This window comes from Cyclopterus lumpus, chromosome 25, assembly GCF_009769545.1.
Source record: "Cyclopterus lumpus isolate fCycLum1 chromosome 25, fCycLum1.pri, whole genome shotgun sequence".
In the NCBI taxonomy this organism is placed as follows: domain Eukaryota; kingdom Metazoa; phylum Chordata; class Actinopteri; order Perciformes; family Cyclopteridae; genus Cyclopterus; species Cyclopterus lumpus.
The window spans coordinates 3,835,195-3,855,516 of NC_046990.1; the positions used below are offsets into that span (position 1 = coordinate 3,835,195).

The 20,322-nt window shown below is 42.8% G+C and overlaps 4 protein-coding genes across 4 annotated transcripts; 3 read left to right on the plus strand and 1 right to left on the minus strand.

Moving 5' to 3' along the window:
- Window positions 1–33: 33 nt before the first annotated feature.
- capns1b (calpain, small subunit 1 b) lies at window positions 34–8,747 on the minus strand. The gene is made up of 11 exons (XM_034528893.1): window positions 8,495–8,747; window positions 7,072–7,130; window positions 6,848–6,884; window positions 5,855–5,947; window positions 2,407–2,464; window positions 2,155–2,219; window positions 1,647–1,715; window positions 1,477–1,555; window positions 1,239–1,355; window positions 967–1,025; window positions 34–446 (listed from the first exon to the last, which is right to left on the minus strand). Exons 2-11 carry the CDS (start codon window positions 7,116–7,118, stop codon window positions 420–422), a joined length of 651 nt encoding a protein of 216 aa, XP_034384784.1. The 5' UTR covers window positions 7,119–7,130; window positions 8,495–8,747; the 3' UTR covers window positions 34–419.
- Window positions 8,748–12,795: 4,048 nt separating this feature from the next.
- Window positions 12,796–13,500, plus strand: LOC117728259 (zona pellucida sperm-binding protein 3-like). The gene is made up of 2 exons (XM_034529067.1): window positions 12,796–13,290; window positions 13,365–13,500. Exons 1-2 carry the CDS (start codon window positions 12,811–12,813, stop codon window positions 13,485–13,487), a joined length of 603 nt encoding a protein of 200 aa, XP_034384958.1. The 5' UTR covers window positions 12,796–12,810; the 3' UTR covers window positions 13,488–13,500.
- Window positions 13,501–15,621: 2,121 nt separating this feature from the next.
- Window positions 15,622–16,369, plus strand: LOC117728248 (zona pellucida sperm-binding protein 3-like). The gene is made up of 2 exons (XM_034529055.1): window positions 15,622–16,117; window positions 16,192–16,369. The coding sequence occupies exons 1-2, from the start codon at window positions 15,638–15,640 to the stop codon at window positions 16,312–16,314; spliced, it is 603 nt and encodes a 200-aa protein (XP_034384946.1). The 5' UTR covers window positions 15,622–15,637; the 3' UTR covers window positions 16,315–16,369.
- A 2,091-nt stretch (window positions 16,370–18,460) lies between these two features.
- On the plus strand, window positions 18,461–19,208 carry LOC117728265 (zona pellucida sperm-binding protein 3-like). The gene is made up of 2 exons (XM_034529075.1): window positions 18,461–18,956; window positions 19,031–19,208. Exons 1-2 carry the CDS (start codon window positions 18,477–18,479, stop codon window positions 19,151–19,153), a joined length of 603 nt encoding a protein of 200 aa, XP_034384966.1. The 5' UTR covers window positions 18,461–18,476; the 3' UTR covers window positions 19,154–19,208.
- The last annotated feature ends 1,114 nt before the right edge of the window (window positions 19,209–20,322 follow it).

A 20,322-nucleotide genomic window follows, 5' to 3' on the forward strand; every position in this document is an offset into this window, starting at 1 on the left:
CTTGTCACACTCACAAACTAGCCGAGCAAACACTTCATTGTCAGTTGTGTCACTTTATTCGCTTTCTGATTCTAAAAAATCAAGATCTTTGAAACTTTGCCCTAAAAATGTGAAACAAAGGCATCTGTAACTTTTTGTTTGATTTGATTCTTCCCCTTCGCTTTAGCTCCAACGCTGACATTGTGGTCCCATTACCGTGATGACGAAGGGGGGGGGGGGCATTCAAACACTATTGCACATCCACAAGCACACACATACACACACACACACACACGTGTCACACACACACACACACACACCCCTCAGGCTCGGGTGCCACCCTGCCAGACAATGGTAGGAATGTAATGAGAGGGAGCGAGGGATGAGATGAAAGAGGAGAAGAAGGTGTTTTTGTTGCGGGGCAGCTTCCCTCCATCGCTTCATGAGTACATCGTCAGCTGAAGCCACTAAGAGAAAGAAACAGACACGGGGTTAAGGTCAGAGCAGCTGTGCAAGGTCAAGTATATTATAATATATATATTATCTGACCACCAGAGGTTTTTCACTCATCAATGGGCAAAAAGCAACGTATTTAGCTCCTTTAGTAAAAGTACTAATTACACACTGTGAAAATACCCCACTACAAAGTAAAAGTTCTGCATTCAAAACTTAACTGAAATAAAAGTAAAATGAAGTTAAAGTAGTTAAAGTAAAAGGTACTGTGCAGTAAAATGTTCCCTGTCAGTGTTTCTGGATTAATATCAGTGTGTGATGCATTTCACCTGTTTTTAACAACTGTGCTGTGTGGTTATACTAGCATTATTATGAGAAGTACATTAGTCAATTTGATCCTAATTTGTATTTAGTGGGTTTTTTTCTTCTACCTTTTGACTGCACTAACATTTCCCTTGGGATGGATAAAGTTGTATCAGATCTTAATTTATGTTGATTGACTGAAAGAAAAGAAGAGTGGCGTGAGCTCGTTACCTCCTTGATGTCCAGGTCGATGGAGCCACTGTTGTCCTTATCCAGGGTCTTAAAGGCTCCTGCAGAACACACACACACACACACACACACACACACACACACACATATTAAAACTGCTACTATAACAGCACTGCTACTACAGCTGTGGCATTCGGCAAACTTTAAACGAGCTGTCAGAACCATATTTTAAATGTTTTGGTTTCAAAAGAAATCTAGTAAGTCTGGCTGCTTATTGAATGGAAATGTGGAAGGAGGAAGAGGGAGAGACTCACTGCACATGGCGTCGAGTCGCACCAGGCAGCCAATGAAATTGTCAAAGTCCATGCTGCCGTGCTCATCGCTATAGCGACGGATAATCAGCTTGTAGAGCTGGTCATTCAGAGGGAAACCTGCAAACACACAGTTCGTTGGAGACTTCACACTGATGGTCCTGGTTATTTACACACACACACACACACACACACACACACACACACACACACACACACACACACAGACACACACTCTCACCTGCAGCCTCAAAGGCCTTTGGCAGTTCACCAGAGTTGATTGTACCTGAACCATCTGCATCGTATTTTAAATAGACAGCCTGGAGGACAAATGCAAACGGTTTTCACTGGTATGGACTGCAAGTGAGGTGAAGAAGTGGGTCAGATTAAAGGAGGAGAAGACAAACGGACCTGCCACTTCTTGATGTTGTTCCACATGTATTTGAACTCGTGGAAGCCCAGTTTACCTGTGCTGTCACTCTGAAGGGAGTCAGGTCAAAGGTCAAACTCGCAAACCAGAGCAGAACAGAAAGGAATACTTTTTACTACAGCTGCTACTACTACTGCTAATACTACTTCTACTAGTACTGCTACTAGTACTACTACAACTGCTGCTACTGCTACTACTGCTATGGTAATACTACTTCTACTAGGACTACTGCTACTACAACTGCTGCTACTGCTATTGCTACTACTGCTATGCTAATACTACTTCTACTAGTACTGCTACTACTACTACAACTGATGCTACTGCTACTACAGTACTACAGCTGTTACTACTACTGCTAATATTACTTCTACGATAACTGATGCTACTGCTACTACAGTACTGCTACAACTGTTACTGCTAATTACTACTTCTGCTAGTACTGCTACTACAGCTGTTACTGCGTTGGCCCCATGTCCAGTGAAAGGATACGTCCATGACAGCGACCATGCTCCTGCAGGACTCGATGCTGAAACCGTCGGTCTTCAGGCCTCCATCTGAAACCCACATGAACCGGTTCAACCTTCAAATGAAATACAATCAGCAAGAAACACTGTAACACGTTCTCCGGTGAGAAGAACAAATCTCAGCTGGTAAAACAGTTGCTGTGAGAACAACAGAAAGAGAATGGCCAGACAGAAGACACACCTTCATGTAGTGGGAAAAACTGTAAAGCAGACTCACGTTTGCCCAGGACTTTGTTGAGGATGTCCATCAGCTCATTGGGGCTCACCTCCATGTCCTGTGGAAACACACACACACACACACACACACAAATAGTGTTTATGCTCAGATTGTTTCTTTCCACAGAGGAAACCCCAACAAACAGAGTGAGTCACAGCTGATCTGAGCGTGACTCAAACTCAAGCTGTTTTTTTTCTTTCCTTTGATATTTTTCCAGCTTCTGACTCACGTCTGATAAAAATGAAAAAAAAGCTCAGAACAAATTTCTAATGTTCTCCCTGTTGCCCAAACACTGTGAGGCGGCACCATGCTATCTCTGGATGGGTTCTCTCACAGTGCCCTGCTCAAGGAACGTCTTTTCTCATTCCTAAAATACATATCCTGAGGTGAAAATATGTGCGAGCAGATTCATGCAACTGAAATGAAATGGGCCAGAGGATACTTTTGGTATTTGAAAAATGTTTTCTCGGTCTTGACAAAACCTTGTTGTGACTTTTGACCTTTTACGTTGAACATGAACCTCTGGATAATTTAAGTTTGCTTATCATTTTATTTTTTTGTTTGCCTCTTTTGTTTTGAAACTTGGAAAAACGTCATATTCCTCCTAATCCACTGTCGATGTTTTCAAACTCAACTTCAATAAATCCCGACAGATTCGAGGTTCGGGCCTTTTAAAGAGTGACCACAACAGACTCCACCTTCAACAGACACTGTTCACAGAACCGCAGTCTGCCAGGTGGGTGGGGTTACTTTACTACAACCATGCTCATACCTCTTCATCATCCCCCTCATTACTGCTGTTGGTTTCAAAAACACACCCACTGACAGCGGGCGGAATACTGGTCTAACTGGTGCACACTTCCCTCTGATGAGTCAGACACACAGTACACACACACACACACACACACACACACACACACACACACACACACACACACACACACACACACACACACACACCCCTTAGGCTGGGGTGCCGCCCTGCCAGACAATGGTAGGAATGCAGAGAAAGAGCTCTCTTTCTCTCAGTCCAACACTCCCATGAGCCGACTCTGCCGAGGACAATCAATGGATTCACTGTTTATCTTTGACAACACTCTGGTTCTGAAGTGCAGCTGATTACGCCAACATGTGGTTATGAGAGTTGAATCCTCCACCGCCTCCCTCAATGCTCCAGCATGGGCAAAAAGCTGTGCTTCTAGCTTTCTCTCTGATTTCATTTCACAAGGCTGGGAATCATGTTTCAGCTTAATGCGCATCGTAAGGCTTCCTGACTGAGATGAGACTAATGTCTGCTCTGTCTGAAGAACTCTCCCTGCCTGTTTCTGGACACATTCTGTGTCAATGTCACATGGAAACACAGATCTTCTGCTCGGTTTTCACCCTGAAAATGCTCCACAAAGTGGACACATTTTAGAACACAACTTTCTGATCCCTCCAACTCTCTGTTTCATTCCTTATTCGGGCCTTTCAGGAGCCAATACATCGTTTTGTTTCTTTATTTTGATGCTATTAATGCAGCTACCCAGTATTTCACGATGTAAAGCTGATGCTTTTAACTAGGCCTGCACAATATATCACTTGTCACACCTGTATGTCAAGTTGGGTTTTTGTCCTGTCTCCATGTTTGTTTTGTGACTTCCTGTTTTATTTTGGAAATTAACTCTCCTCTCGTTTCAGGTTCCTTGCCCTTCCTCATGTGTCACCCGCCTTATGTCATGGTCAAGTCCAAGTCTTAGTTATAGAGTATTATTTTCTCCTTTCTCCTAAGAGAGTTTTTTTTGTTGTTTTCCCGTTATGTTTAGCATTTCCCCGTTCATCCCTTTTCGGATGAGTTTTTTGTTTCCAGGAATTTTCCTGTGATTTTTTTGTTGAGAATAAATGATGGTTAGGTAAACCTCTTCTCTGCGTCCGAGTCCTCCTCAACAGTTCCCTCCCCCCCGTTTTTATTGTCATAGGGATGTCCAGTTGAGCAATAAACTCATAGAGAAAAAAATGCCACTTTGCACTTTAAATAAGGCAACAAGATTAAATTACATTCCGTCTGTGGGCACTATTTTGTCTTCTTCTTCTCTTATTTTGCCGGTTGGTGCATTACCGACACTATTTTATTTGATATGTTGTTAACTCTCTGGCCAATCAGACATTTGTTGTGAACTTTTAGACTTTTAGAGTTAGTTGACTCATAGTATCATAAGAAACGTACACTTTCAAATATATGTTCTTTTTCTGTTATCATATGTGCCTGTTGTACTCTGTTCAAACGTTACATTTGAATTTGTTTTTAATTCATTTTTTCTTTTCTTTTTGTGACGATTTGAGAACAGGCTGATAGAAGAACCTGCCGGGCTCGATGGTGATGAGCAAGACAAAGTGAGTAGAAAACAGAGTGAGGAGAGGACAGTGGAGGGTGGAGTTTGGAATGCAGCCCACAGCAGACAGACAGGTGTGGTGAGGCGGTAGAGGATAAGCAGAGGGAACCAACTGACTCATAGAGAGACAGACGCATCTTGAGGAAACTTGCCGAGCAGCCACATCAAGTCCACGCTTCAGTTGAGTGCTGAAACTTTTTTTCCTTCAATGCAAACAAGAAACTCCTGAAACAGGGCGCAGCGGAACGCATCCTCCCTCTGACTCAAGCGGGACGGAGGCGTAGAAAGTCAACGTAGATCACCGCAATGAAATGTTAAGCATGCAGACACATTTTCAAGGACACGATTCAATACAGCCGAACATTTACTCCTCAGATTAGAAAAATATGTTAAAAACGCTGCATTGTTTATTCTAAATAGCGCCGACTAAAAATACAAAATAAAAGTAAAAAAAGGCAAACTATCAAAAATAGACAAATCAACAAACTAAAATGTGATCAATAAAGTACTCTGATCTTTAAAGTGAAGTGTTTATTTGAAACCAGGAAAGACTTGATTGGTCCCCCCCCCCCCCCATTTTTTCAGACTTCTGTTTTTTTTTCACGCAACTTGTGCAGCGTGTACTCCGAGTCTCATTTATACACACACATGAATGCCCCAAACACGCGCATGCACACTAAAACCGTGTTATTTAACTGCATGCTAGCGTGTTAGCAGAGATGCACGTGTTTGGGAAGTAAACATCTTAGTTTCAGGTGAAGGCCATGTTCCATTTTGGCCCCATAACTCCTAAACGCTGTTCCTATAAAAGTGTGTTAAAGGACGAGTCCATCTACTTACTACTCTCATGACTAGTTCTCTAGTAATTACCTTGAACTCTGCACAGCTCCCAACAACGATAAAGGGGAATATCTAAGTGACATTATATATTAATATGACTGTTTCTGAGAGGTGTGTTATTGCATTTAGTAATCATGTAGGGACGCACAGCTTCACTGGTGATGGAATGAAACTGGGAGTGAGACGTGGTGTGAACACGCAGCACACAGGACAAACATCCACGACTGTGGGCTCACCTCTCCGGCCAGCTGCTGGAAAACTCTCCGAAACTTTTTCTCCTCATCGTTCTCATGGGACTCTGCGAAGTTCAGAGGTCTGCGAGGAGGAGGCTACACACACACACACACACACACACACAGACAGAGCTAATGTTAGGCACGGGAAGGAGTGTGTTGTACATTCAGTGAGTTTGTTTGCTTCCACTGGGAGAATTCAGAGTGTCAAAGTTTCACAGATTTCCTTCTAATCTCAGAACGTTTCTCTTTGTTATTAAAAAATAGGGCAAAGTCAAAATGTTATTAGCCAATCGGACACAAGGATTTAGGATGTAGACATATAGTTCATTCTATTGAAACAAAATAACATTTCAAATTGAATGAATTCATAACTAGGGCTGTCCAAACATTAGATTTGAACTGTGGCCAAAATAATTTGATTCTCTTGGCAGAAATGATAATAATAATGAATATCACCCTCTCTCGTCAATGTGTCAACACTCCTGTTCGTGAAGTTTAAATATTGAAATTGTGATGAACTAATAGTAAGTTGGCTGAGATGGACACAAAAATAAAGTGGAACAGGAAGAGGAGGCGTGTCAGAGAAATCACACAAGAAGGGAAGTTTACTGCAACGCCGTCAGGTTCGCCCGATGAAGACGCATGAAAGTAAACAAGCGACAGCAGACTGCATCATACGGAACGCTGGATCTCGTAAGAAGTTTCATAACTAGTTTTCCTTCTGGAGCTTACTTTATTAATTATTTGTAGCATTTTGATGAATACTGTACTGTGCCCTGGTTTGGTGTTACGTCAAGCCTCGACATGTGCTGCTTGAATACGTTCTACCAAATTTTTATTGTCCGACACGTGACATATTTGGATCTGAAGAGAATATTAAGTGACCAAAAAGAACATCCGTGGAATAGCGTCTAATTTGTCTAATAGCAGATTGAGAGAGGATTCGTGAGTATCAGGTGGAGCTTCTGCGGCTCCATCAGGTTTCACACTCACAGGGTCTGAGGACTTGAACTGAGCCGGGTCGATGTTGCTGTCAGAGGAAAAGAAAGACACGAGACACGAGTCAGAGAGCAGCTGTGGAAAGATCATTATGTACATCCAGTACAGAGGGAGTCACATGGTTAGCCTAGCTTAGCACAAAGACTGGAAGCAGTTAGCTCTGCCTTAGCCCCATAAAAAAAGGGGGAAATGTACAAAAAGATCTGTTGTGTGCTTACCTCACAACATCAATGATGCCTTTGATTAAGCTCTTTGCAAAAAACATGTTGCGGTGTGTCTGAGAAGGAGACAGAGAGACAACGTCAGGAATACACAACAAAGTAAAAGTCATCATCTATACACAAAAAAACATAATGCTGCACAACTGTATGCTGTATGAGCTTTAAAAAGGAATACAACCCTGAAACAATACTTGGTCGACATAACGTCAACCAATGACAGTTGTGATTCATTAATGGAGACTCTTTGGGCCCTGGTCTTACAGACTCTGGTTCATAATTAAACAATCAATAGATTGAATACAATATTTGAAATAATATAGCATATAGAATAAAATAAAATATATTATATTATAAATATTATATAATATATTGTTTACACTCACAGAACTATTCTAACTTCAAGTGGCATGAAAATGTATGTATAGTCTTGACTATTTTAAATAAAAGTGTATACTATGGTGATCCTGCTGACCTCAAAGCTGCAGACTAACTCACATGATGAATATAAAGAATGCATGTCAGGTGGTACATTTATACAAGTACTTCTACTGTATGTGTCCTACTTCATGTATGTGTCCAATGCTGCTACTTCATCACAACACATTTTAGAGAAGAGGAATATTGCTTATTTTACCCCTCTGCACTTATTTCACAGTCGCAGCTACTGCTCACTTTGCAGATTAACATTTTATATAAAGAAAAACACAATGAGTCTATAAGTAATAATGTATTGATATAGACTAAACTACCCGACAGTATATTCAGTTCATCATCAGAGCATCCAGAAGATTCCATCTACTACCAACAAATGTTCCAAAAATGACTCAAACAATCAATCATCAAAATGGTTGCTAATATTTTTGTTCCATTAATCAACTAACTATGGCAGTAGTTAAAGTCAGCAACTGTTTATGCATCAGTATGCACCCAGTAATTATATATACATATATATATCATAACACTTTTTAGGGAGGTGTTCTGCATAAGGGATGCTTTTACTTTGAAAGGTCTCTTTTCAGTATAATGACTCGGCAGCTTTCTCCATGTTACATGTCAACAGTGGATCTTATTGAAGTGCACCTCACTGCCGCTCCTTGTTCCAGTCTAACTGTAAACATGCACAACTGGATAATTTAGTCCACCGCCATATTACTTTTTGTTATTTATTGTTTTACTTTTCCACCACTGGAGACAGGAGTGAAATATGCAAACCCTGTATCATAACATAATCTATACAGTGTCAGGTTTCAGCACACACACACAAACACACACACAGACCCACACGCGCACGCACACGCACACGCACAAACGCACTCCATAAAACCAGCACACACGACGGACAGTTCCTCACACATACATCAGACCTGGATTAAACTATACACACGTAAAACATGAAGGACAACACGTTTGTTTAACTTACTGAGACTCGTGCTTCTGCCGAAGAGAGAGAGAGAGAGAGAGAGGAGAGGCTGAGAGAGGTAAACACACACTGAAGGAGAGAGGAAGAGAGGAAGCTAGTCTGGCCCAGGGCACTCCCACTTCCAGAGTCCAAAAAAACCAGTTGAGCAAAAAGATCCAAGTTCTTTATCAATGCATCATCAACCCAGCCCCCGCCCAACCCAGCCACACGCACACACACACACACGCACACACACACACAGACACAGAGGCGTGTGTGTGTGTGAGAGGAGAGTCGGCCCCCAGGTCCTAACGTCCACTCTGTTTCTGAAGCGCAAACTTTCAACAGACTGTTTATGGTGCATTCAGGGGTCAGCGAGAAAGCGCGGGCATAGCATTATTAAGCTATTCTGGATGGAAATTCCGATTACATGGCACAGGCCCAAAATTAGAATAAGATGCAAATTGACTTACATCCATCCATCCATCCATTTTCAATACCGCTTATCCTCATTAGGGTCGCGGGGGCGCTGGAGCCTATCCCAGCTGACATAGGGCGAAGGCAGGGGATACCCTGGACAGGCCGCCAGACCATCGAGGGCACATGTAGGGACATACAACCATTCACTCTCACATTCACACCTATGGGACATTTAGAGATCAATTAACCTGCAGCATGTCTTTGGACTGTGGGAGGAAGCCGGAGAGCCCGGAGAGAACCCACGCTGCCACGGGGAGAACATGCAAACTCCACACAGAAGGACCGCTCCGACCGGGAATTGAACCCGCAGCCCTCTTGCTGTGAGGCGACAGTGCTAGCCACTACACCACGGTGCAGCCCCAAAAAAAAAAATGACTTACAATGAGACACAAATCAACTTGAATAAGATGCAAAATATGAATTGTAGAAAGGCCAAATAAGCTTTAAGTTTATTTCATACGTTGGTACAGAGCCGTGCCATCAGGGTTAACACAGTGTCAGAAATACTAAAGCAGCATAACAAAGCATCAAAATCGTTGTGAAGTACAATACAAATAAAAGTAACAAATGTAAAGGCTACAAAGAAGCAGCGACAAAGTTAGTTTTGCTGCTGTGAAGTAGAGGTGGGGGGGCCTCGTGCATGTCTGTACCCAGGGGCCCATTGTCTCAGATTTTTGACCGAGCTTACTGATAATCTTTTTTTTTTATTTTCACTCTATACAGTTGCTCTCTTTCCCACTTTGTATTGCAACTGCTGCACAATATTCTTCCTCGGTATGAATAAAGATCTTGTGTTCATTACTTCCTCTTTCTTCTTTTTAATTTGAATAGAAATATAAAATGAAGCTGTTTGACAACGTTGTATGTGAAGTAAGTTATTGTAATGCATTATTCGTGAACATTTTTATCATCTGTTTTTATTACTTTTTATTTACTGTTTATTATTTATATTATCTGTTTTTCTTTTTTACCTTGTTTGCTGTTTTAATCCTGTAAATGTCCTCACTCTGGGACTAATAAAGGAATATCTTATCTTATCTTATTTGTATCTATAGGATTCATCTATTGATTAAAAACGGACATCTCATCAATCAACTAACTTGTTCAGCTCTAATGTCTAAATGGACATTTATTCTGTGCTTGTATTTCTGAACATGACCTAAACATAATGATTGATCTTCTGCCGGTCTATCAGTGATCTCCACCTGCAGTATACAAAACATTAAAAGAATATAAAAAATATGCTCTTGAACTTTATTGATAAGGTAGTTGTTAAGGATTCTTCATAGATCCTACTGTGCTTTAATGTGTGTCTGCAAAGGACCAATGCTCAGTGTTGAAATCATATTTGAGTTTATATCTTTATTATCCTGAATCAAAACTTAAAATGATCCATATTATCATCGTTGATTTTTCCCTATGAAATAAAATGTGCTCCTCTTATGTCAGAAATCTCAAAACTCGTTTCATTTAAGAAAACTAATCAGCACCACAAGAAATAAAAGCTTTGAGTGTAACCTTAAAGCCCCATGATGTGGATAACCAAACAGTATTACAGCCGTCCACTATGTTGGAGGACAGATATTGATTATAATATAGATAAAAATATAGGTTTACATGTACACTATTTGTATTAGACTTCTTTATAAATAGAAAATGTAAAAAAAACCATACATGTTTTAAAAGGGGAACTAAGGTGATGTCTGTTTGGATTAAGAGATAGAACAATATACATTACAAAAATAATTTCCAGATAATAATAATTGTATGAAAGGTGTTGGTTATTGTAAACTATTGACAAGAAAAAAATTGTTCAGCTTAAATGTCACATGTTTAATGTTTGTTTTGAAAGTTTACCAAAAGTGAACACTTGGTATACTTGAATTGTCTCTGACTCTTTGCTACCACCCAGTGGTCACATACAAGAAGTGTATCACTGATAAAACTGTGGCCTACGCAGTAATAGTGCCAGTACCACGGTAGTCAATATCAACATGTATGGTTTGTTGTTGTTGTTGTAATTATTATTAATATGATGATTTGCATGGGTAAATAGTGTCTCGTTAAGATCTGTTCGTGGCTTGAGATCCGGATATCATGTCTGTCCTCCACTTGGAAACGTGTACAACTTCCCTCCGTGGTCAAAGTAATCAAGTTAGACATGTTGGCATAGTAAGACTTTCGGTGTGCGCTTTCAAAATAAATCGAAATACAAATCATAGGCGAGCAGCAACAAATGAAGCAACGAACTAGACATATTTGAGATAAACTTGGATTTAGCTTTGGTCGTTACATTTCCGAAAACGGGGTTACTGCGTGCCACATGCCATTTATAATATTTACTTATGTTTACAGTGTCTCCACCTGTCATAACGGGATGGGATAAGCAAGTGATAGAAGAGTATTTTTCATTTACTTCAAAAACACTGTAAATTACATTCAATCAAATGTCATATTGTCTCTTGTATAGCCCAATATCACAAATCACAAGTTTGCCTCAGAGGACCATATAGAGGAATTATAACATAACACAAGATCCCATTATAAGATATACTCTGTACCTCAACAGTAGAATAAAAATTGCAATACAGTGCAAGAATACATACCCCCACATTTAACTCCACTATTGTATCGCCCAGCAAACTGCCTTGCCCCTTTAAGAGACAGTGGCAGGTCGAATATATTGAATTAGGAAAAGAAAATATAAATACATTCTATCCAAATACAACCTAATCTGCTTTCGACACAGCATTTACAAATGTGGAGTGATGGGGTAGAGGCCAACATGCAATTACCATGCCCATTTAGGGGACAGGAAGGCCATATTATTGTTAAACCATTGGCGAACCATTACCACTTGTAACGCCTTATCTTTTATTCAAGAGTATCTTCGGTATTGCTGCTTGCTGATTTCTTAGGTCATACACACACCTGCCACGACAAAGATGCACGGTGATACAGTCTGGTTCATGGGAAAAATCACACCCAAGTCCACCTGCTCTGGGTCAGAAACATTGGTGTAATACAGTCTGGTTCATGGGAAAAATCACACCCAAGTCCGCCTGCTCTGGGTCAGAAACATTGGTGACATACAGTCCAACCGCTGACAACATGCTCAGTAGGTCTATTGGCGGATCCTCAGTACTACAGGACACTATTACTACATAACACGCCCCTTGAAAAGGTCACCAAAACCAGGTTTAGGAAAGTATTATAGTCTGGAATCAAATAAATCCATGAATCTCAGACGTTATCTCAGGGGGCGTGTCTTGTAGTAAAGTGGGCGGGCTGTGTAGCTTGCAGGACGGCTGATACTCAGTACACAGAGTCCTGTAGCCCCGCCCCCGCTACTGAAAAGAGTGCTGTGTACTTGTTTATTTAAAAAAAATGTTAAATTCAATGTGTCTTGGGTCCAAATTGTACCAAATTACTCCCTTGAGTCCCCATAAATACATCCGCTAAGTGTGAAGTAGATCGGGTAAACGGTTCTCACAATATGCAAAGGAAATACTTAGATGGATAGACATATCTTGCATCATAGTAAAATAAAATGCAGTGGCAAACAGAAATGTTGAAGCCCTGATATAGGTTTGACATTTTTGACATGTATGAATAATGAGTAGTAGACATGGACCACAATCCAGATTTCCACAATCCATGAAATCCATTATAAGCACTGTTAAAGAGGAAAGTCTTAAGTCATTGGTCTCTCCTAATTAGTAAGGCCTGTGCAGCTTTGAGATCTACACCTGTGCAAAGCGATCCAGCTAACGAGTCAGAGGGAGGAGCCACTGCCTATTTCAGCCTGCAGTGGCCATGCTGGAGGAAACTGCATCAACAGTTCTGTGTTTGCAACAATGGGGTCCAGCCAGCTTCTTGTGTTGGGGTTTGTGCTTGCGTGTGTCAGCTTCAGTGCTGCTAGATTCCTCAGAATGAGACCACCAAACTACCTGGGAGTTGAAGTTGAGCCAGCAAAAGCAGCACCTGAGAGAGAGCCCTCCAGGAAGTCCATTCAACAAGCTGCCATGTTCCGGGCTAAGCAGATCCAGCCAGTGGTCGACTCGGTGTCCTGGAGGTTTCCAAAAGATCCAGTGGATTTGGTGAAGGTGACCCCTGTCAACTTTGAACTGCGTCAACCAGACACTGACAACCGCGTCGCTGTGAGGTGTGGGGAAAGCAAGATCCAGGTGGAAGTGAGCCAGGACTTGCTGGGCCTTGGCAAGCTGATAGACCCAGAGGACATCACACTTGGTGGCTGTTCCCCTACTGAGATCGACGACTGGGCTCATGTGCTGGTCTTTGAATATGAGCTGCACAACTGTGGCAGCAAACGAGTGGTGAGGTTTTTGTTCATTGAATGTATTGGTGTTGTACTTTCAGTCAAATGTTACTCAGTTATTCTCTCTCTTAGATGACCGAAAATTACTTGCTGTATGCCTTTTCACTGATCTACGACCCCAAAGTGTCTGGCAGGAGTCACATCACGAGGACCCAGAGTGCCGTCATTGGGGTGGAGTGCCACTACCTGAGATGATCAGCCTGCAATGACGCCCTTGAGTTTACTGTGTAGACATTGAGTCCAAGCAAACCACAATAAACTTTTTAATGTCTCAGAACACTGGTTTACTCTGCTCTATTCCTGAAACACAGACACAAACGCATGACTGAATGTCCCAACTTGATCACAGACTCTGATGCTCCACAGAAGATGGGATCTGAAAGAAAAATGTGTGAAAGGAAATGTTCAATCTAGTGCACTGACAGCCAAAGGGAGGGGCTGTGCTCTTTTCAACTGTCAAATACACGGAACCTAATGACGTCACTGGATACATCCCAAGTAGTTTCCTCGCTGGAACCGGACGTTCTGAGCCGCCATATAATGACGGCAGACCCAAACTCCTATTTCTGCTGAGTACGGATCTCTGAACCGTAAGCGAGGATTACATTTAGCTGACTCGTATCCAAAGCGACTTTTATTCATACATAAACTATAGACACAGCTACGCGGAGCAATTCGGGCTTAACTGTCTTGCTCAAGGACACATTAGCTCGCAGAGCCGGGGATCAAACGCCGATCCTCTGAAGGACGTAGGCTACTAACCCCCCAATGCCTGAGGGCAAGCTTCCAGGAAGGGTTTTAACCCTTGAAACGCCCCCTCATTGTTGGACAACAGTGGACTGCTTGACAAGTCACTTGTCAAACTCTTACTGATTCAGAAGATGACAATCTTTACTGATTAGAGCTGGAAATATTAAAAAAGTCTAACTTGTTTTCCTGTGGAAGTCAAGAACTAGTGTCTAAATGATTTAATGTCCAGACTCTGTAAACAATCTGACTCCACTGCGGTTAAGTCGTATTTATTTAGGCCTCCAGGCGCTACAGCTGTATGGATGGAAGAGAGCCTTTTAGAGCTGAATCGAAAGGCTCTTGCTAGAGCCAAAGTTTGGATTGACCGTTCTGGAGCAACATGGTGGACTGACATAAACGGCTCATTCTAAGGTAAAGATTCTTAGGCGTTAAAATAGAATGTCCTGCAATGCAACATGCTATGAGACACTTTTTCACTTTGTCCAACCATGTACTCCATTTCTTCTGTGATCCCTGTGTAGCATTAGTCTCGTCAGCCTCGCTCTTCCCCTGTGTTTCTTCCACCAATCGGCTGTCAGTCTGCCCGTTTATGTATGTTTATATGTGCTGCTTGGTGATTTCTTAGCTCATACACACCTGCCACGACAAAGATGCATGAAACAACCAAGTTGCGGCTACTCTGAAACAACGGTGATACAGTCTGGTTCATGGGAAAAATCACACCCAAGTCCACCTGCTCTGGGTCAGAAACATCGGTGTAATACAGTCTGGTTCATGGGAAAAATCACACCCAAGTCCGCCTGCTCTGGGTCAGAAACATTGGTGACATACAGTCCAACCGCAGACAACATGCTCAGTAGGTCTATTGGCGGATCCTCAGTACTACAAGACACTATTACTACATAACACGCCCCTTGAAAAGGTCACCAAAACCAGGTTTAGGAAAATATTATAGTCTGGAATCAAATAAATCCATGAATCTCAGACATTATCTCAGGGGGCGTGTCTTGTAGTAAAGTGGGCGGGCTGTGTAGCTTGCAGGACGGCAGATACTCAGTACACAGCGTCCTGTAGCCCCGCCCCCGCTACTGAAAAGAGTGCTGTGTACATGTTTATTTAAAAAAAATGTTAAATTCAAAGTGTCTTGGGTCCAAATTGTACCAAATTACTTCCTTGAGTCCCCATAAATACATCCGCCAAGTGTGAAGTAGATCGGGTAAACGGTTCTCACAATATGCAAAGGAAATACTTAGATGGATAGACATATCTTGCATCATAATAAAATAAAATGCAGTGGCAAACAGAAATGTTGAAGCCCTGATATAGGTTTGACATTTTTGACATGTATGAATAATGAGTAGTAGGCATGGACCGCAATCCAGATGTCCACAATCCATGAAATCCATTATAAGCACTGTTAAAGAGGAAAGTCTTAAGTCATTGGTCTCTCCTAATTAGTAAGGCCTGTGCAGCTTTGAGATCTACACCTGTGCAAAGCGATCCAGCTAACGAGTCAGAGGGAGGAGCCACTGCCTATTTCAGCCTGCAGTGGCCATGCTGGAGGAAACTGCATCAACAGTTCTGTGTTTGCAACAATGGGGTCCAGCCAGCTTCTTGTGTTGGGGTTTATGCTTGCGTGTGTCAGCTTCAGTGCTGCTAGATTCCTCAGAATGAGACCACCAAACTACCTGGGAGTTGAAGTTGAGCCAGCAAAAGCAGCGCCTGAGAGAGGGCCCTCCAGGAAGTCTACTCAACAAGCTGCCATGTTCCGGGCTAAGCAGATCCAGCCAGTGGTCGACTCGTTGTCCTGGAGGTTTCCAAAAGATCCAGTGGATTTGGTGAAGGTGACCCCTGTCAACTTTGAACTGCGTCAACCAGACACTGACAACCGCGTCGCTGTGAGGTGTGGGGAAAGCAAGATCCAGGTGGAAGTGAGCCAGGACTTGCTGGGCCTTGGCAAGCTGATAGACCCAGAGGACATCACACTTGGTGGCTGTTCCCCTACTGAGATCGACGACTGGGCTCATGTGCTGGTCTTTGAATATGAGCTGCACAACTGTGGCAGCAAACGAGTGGTGAGGTTTTTGTTCATTGAATGTATTGGTGTTGTACTTTCAGTCAAATGTTACTCAGTAGTTCTCTCTCTTAGATGACCGAAAATTACTTGCTGTATGCCTTTTCACTGATCTACGACCCCAAAGTGTCTGGCAGGAGTCACATCACGAGGACCCAGAGTGCCGTCATTGGGGTGGAGTGCCACTACCTGAGATGATCAGCCTGCAACGACGCCCTTGAGTTTACTGTGTAGACATTAACTTTGAGTCCAAGCAAACCATAATAAACTTTTTAATGTCTCAGAACACTGGTTTACTCTGCTCTATTCCTCAGACACAAACGCATGACTGAATGTGAACTTGAACTTGAATGTCCCAACTTGATCACAGACTCTGATGCTCCACAGAAGATGGGATCTGAAAGAATGTGTGAAAGGAAACGTTCAATCTAGTGCACTGACAGCCAAAGGGAGGGGCTGTGCTCTTTTCAACTGTCAAATACACGGAACCTAATGACGTCACTGGATACATCCCAAGTAGTTTCCTCGCTGGAACCGGACGTTCTGAGCCGCCATATAATGACGGCAGACCCAAACTCCTATTTCTGCTGAGTACGGATCTCTGAACCGTAAGCGAGGATTACATTTAGCTGACTCGTATCCAAAGCGACTTTTATTCATACATAAACTATAGACACAGCTACGCGGAGCAATTCGGGCTTAACTGTCTTGCTCAAGGACACATTAGCTCGCAGAGCCGGGGATCAAACGCCGATCCTCTGGACGTAGGCTACTAACCCCCCAATGCCTGAGGGCAAGCTTCCAGGAAGGGTTTTAACCCTTGAAACGCCCCCTCATTGTTGGACAACAGTGGACTGCTTGACAAGTCACTTGTCAAACTCTTACTGATTCAGAAGATGACAATCTTTACTGATTAGAGCTGGAAATATTAAAAAAGTCTAACTTGTTTTCCTGTGGAAGTCAAGAACTAGTGTCTAAATGATTTAATGTCCAGACTCTGTAAACAATCTGACTCCACTGCGGTTAAGTCGTATTTATTTAGGCCTCCAGGCGCTACAGCTGTATGGATGGAAGAGAGCCTTTTAGAGCTGAATCGAAAGGCTCTTGCTAGAGCCAAAGTTTGGATTGACCGTTCTGGAGCAACATGGTGGACTGACATAAACGGCTCATTCTAAGGTAAAGATTCTTAGGCGTTAAAATAGAATGTCCTGCAATGCAACATGCTATGAGACACTTTTTCACTTTGTCCAACCATGTACTCCATTTCTTCTGTGATCCCTGTGTAGCATTAGTCTCGTCAGCCTCGCTCTTCCCCTGTGTTTCTTCCACCAATCGGCTGTCAGTCTGCCCGTTTATGTATGTTTATATGTGCTGCTTGGTGATTTCTTAGCTCATACACACCTGCCACGACAAAGATGCATGAAACAACCAAGTTGCGGCTACTCTGAAACAACGGTGATACAGTCTGGTTCATGGGAAAAATCACACCCAAGTCCACCTGCTCTGGGTCAGAAACATCGGTGTAATACAGTCTGGTTCATGGGAAAAATCACACCCAAGTCCGCCTGCTCTGGGTCAGAAACATTGGTGACATACAGTCCAACCGCAGACAACATGCTCAGTAGGTCTATTGGCGGATCCTCAGTACTACAAGACACTATTACTACATAACACGCCCCTTGAAAAGGTCACCAAAACCAGGTTTAGGAAAATATTATAGTCTGGAATCAAATAAATCCATGAATCTCAGACATTATCTCAGGGGGTGTGTCTTGTAGTAAAGTGGGCGGGCTGTGTAGCTTGCAGGACGGCAGATACTCAGTACACAGCGTCCTGTAGCCCCGCCCCCGCTACTGAAAAGAGTGCTGTGTACATGTTTATTTAAAAAAAATGTTAAATTCAAAGTGTCTTGGGTCCAAATTGTACCAAATTACTTCCTTGAGTCCCCATAAATACATCCGCCAAGTGTGAAGTAGATCGGGTAAACGGTTCTCACAATATGCAAAGGAAATACTTAGATGGATAGACATATCTTGCATCATAATAAAATAAAATGCAGTGGCAAACAGAAATGTTGAAGCCCTGATATAGGTTTGACATTTTTGACATGTATGAATAATGAGTAGTAGGCATGGACCGCAATCCAGATGTCCACAATCCATGAAATCCATTATAAGCACTGTTAAAGAGGAAAGTCTTAAGTCATTGGTCTCTCCTAATTAGTAAGGCCTGTGCAGCTTTGAGATCTACACCTGTGCAAAGCGATCCAGCTAACGAGTCAGAGGGAGGAGCCACTGCCTATTTCAGCCTGCAGTGGCCATGCTGGAGGAAACTGCATCAACAGTTCTGTGTTTGCAACAATGGGGTCCAGCCAGCTTCTTGTGTTGGGGTTTATGCTTGCGTGTGTCAGCTTCAGTGCTGCTAGATTCCTCAGAATGAGACCACCAAACTACCTGGGAGTTGAAGTTGAGCCAGCAAAAGCAGCGCCTGAGAGAGGGCCCTCCAGGAAGTCTACTCAACAAGCTGCCATGTTCCGGGCTAAGCAGATCCAGCCAGTGGTTGACTCGTTGTCCTGGAGGTTTCCAAAAGATCCAGTGGATTTGGTGAAGGTGACCCCTGTCAACTTTGAACTGCGTCAACCAGACACTGACAACCGCGTCGCTGTGAGGTGTGGGGAAAGCAAGATCCAGGTGGAAGTGAGCCAGGACTTGCTGGGCCTTGGCAAGCTGATAGACCCAGAGGACATCACACTTGGTGGCTGTTCCCCTACTGAGATCGACGACTGGGCTCATGTGCTGGTCTTTGAATATGAGCTGCACAACTGTGGCAGCAAACGAGTGGTGAGGTTTTTGTTCATTGAATGTATTGGTGTTGTACTTTCAGTCAAATGTTACTCAGTAGTTCTCTCTCTTAGATGACCGAAAATTACTTGCTGTATGCCTTTTCACTGATCTACGACCCCAAAGTGTCTGGCAGGAGTCACATCACGAGGACCCAGAGTGCCGTCATTGGGGTGGAGTGCCACTACCTGAGATGATCAGCCTGCAACGACGCCCTTGAGTTTACTGTGTAGACATTAACTTTGAGTCCAAGCAAACCATAATAAACTTTTTAATGTCTCAGAACACTGGTTTACTCTGCTCTATTCCTCAGACACAAACGCATGACTGAATGTGAACTTGAACTTGAATGTCCCAACTTGATCACAGACTCTGATGCTCCACAGAAGATGGGATCTGAAAGAATGTGTGAAAGGAAACGTTCAATCTAGTGCACTGACAGCCAAAGGGAGGGGCTGTGCTCTTTTCAACTGTCAAATACACGGAACCTAATGACGTCACTGGATACATCCCAAGTAGTTTCCTCGCTGGAACCGGACGTTCTGAGCCGCCATATAATGACGGCAGACCCAAACTCCTATTTCTGCTGAGTACGGATCTCTGAACCGTAAGCGAGGATTACATTTAGCTGACTCGTATCCAAAGCGACTTTTATTCATACATAAACTATAGACACAGCTACGCGGAGCAATTCGGGCTTAACTGTCTTGCTCAAGGACACATTAGCTCGCAGAGCCGGGGATCAAACGCCGATCCTCTGAAGGACGTAGGCTACTAACCCCCCAATGCCTGAGGGCAAGCTTCCAGGAAGGGTTTTAACCCTTGAAACGCCCCCTCATTGTTGGACAACAGTGGACTGCTTGACAAGTCACTTGTCAAACTCTTACTGATTCAGAAGATGACAATCTTTACTGATTAGAGCTGGAAATATTAAAAAAGTCTAACTTGTTTTCCTGTGGAAGTCAAGAACTAGTGTCTAAATGATTTAATGTCCAGACTCTGTAAACAATCTGACTCCACTGCGGTTAAGTCGTATTTATTTAGGCCTCCAGGCGCTACAGCTGTATGGATGGAAGAGAGCCTTTTAGAGCTGAATCGAAAGGCTCTTGCTAGAGCCAAAGTTTGGATTGACCGTTCTGGAGCAACATGGTGGACTGACATAAACGGCTCATTCTAAGGTAAAGATTCTTAGGCGTTAAAATAGAATGTCCTGCAATGCAACATGCTATGAGACACTTTTTCACTTTGTCCAACCATGTACTCCATTTCTTCTGTGATCCCTGTGTAGCATTAGTCTCGTCAGCCTCGCTCTTCCCCTGTGTTTCTTCCACCAATCGGCTGTCAGTCTGCCCGTTTATGTATGTTT

Excerpts from the sequence above, each read along its gene's own strand:
- LOC117728248 (XM_034529055.1), top strand. The coding sequence starts at position 15,638 with ATGGGGTCCAGCCAGCTTCTTGTGTTGGGGTTTATGCTTGCGTGTGTC. Across the intron at positions 16,118-16,191 it reads ACTGTGGCAGCAAACGAGTG|ATGACCGAAAATTACTTGCT; the intron begins GTGAGGTTTTTG and ends TCTCTCTCTTAG.
- LOC117728259 (XM_034529067.1), top strand. The coding sequence starts at position 12,811 with ATGGGGTCCAGCCAGCTTCTTGTGTTGGGGTTTGTGCTTGCGTGTGTC. Across the intron at positions 13,291-13,364 it reads ACTGTGGCAGCAAACGAGTG|ATGACCGAAAATTACTTGCT; the intron begins GTGAGGTTTTTG and ends TCTCTCTCTTAG.
- capns1b (XM_034528893.1), bottom strand. The coding sequence starts at position 7,118 with ATGTTTTTTGCAAAGAGCTTAATCAAAGGCATCATTGATGTTGTGAG. Across the intron at positions 2,465-5,854 it reads TCCAGCAGCTGGCCGGAGAG|GACATGGAGGTGAGCCCCAA; the intron begins GTGAGCCCACAG and ends GTGTTTCCACAG. Across the intron at positions 1,556-1,646 it reads ACAACATCAAGAAGTGGCAG|GCTGTCTATTTAAAATACGA; the intron begins GTCCGTTTGTCT and ends TTTGTCCTCCAG.
- LOC117728265 (XM_034529075.1), top strand. The coding sequence starts at position 18,477 with ATGGGGTCCAGCCAGCTTCTTGTGTTGGGGTTTATGCTTGCGTGTGTC. Across the intron at positions 18,957-19,030 it reads ACTGTGGCAGCAAACGAGTG|ATGACCGAAAATTACTTGCT; the intron begins GTGAGGTTTTTG and ends TCTCTCTCTTAG.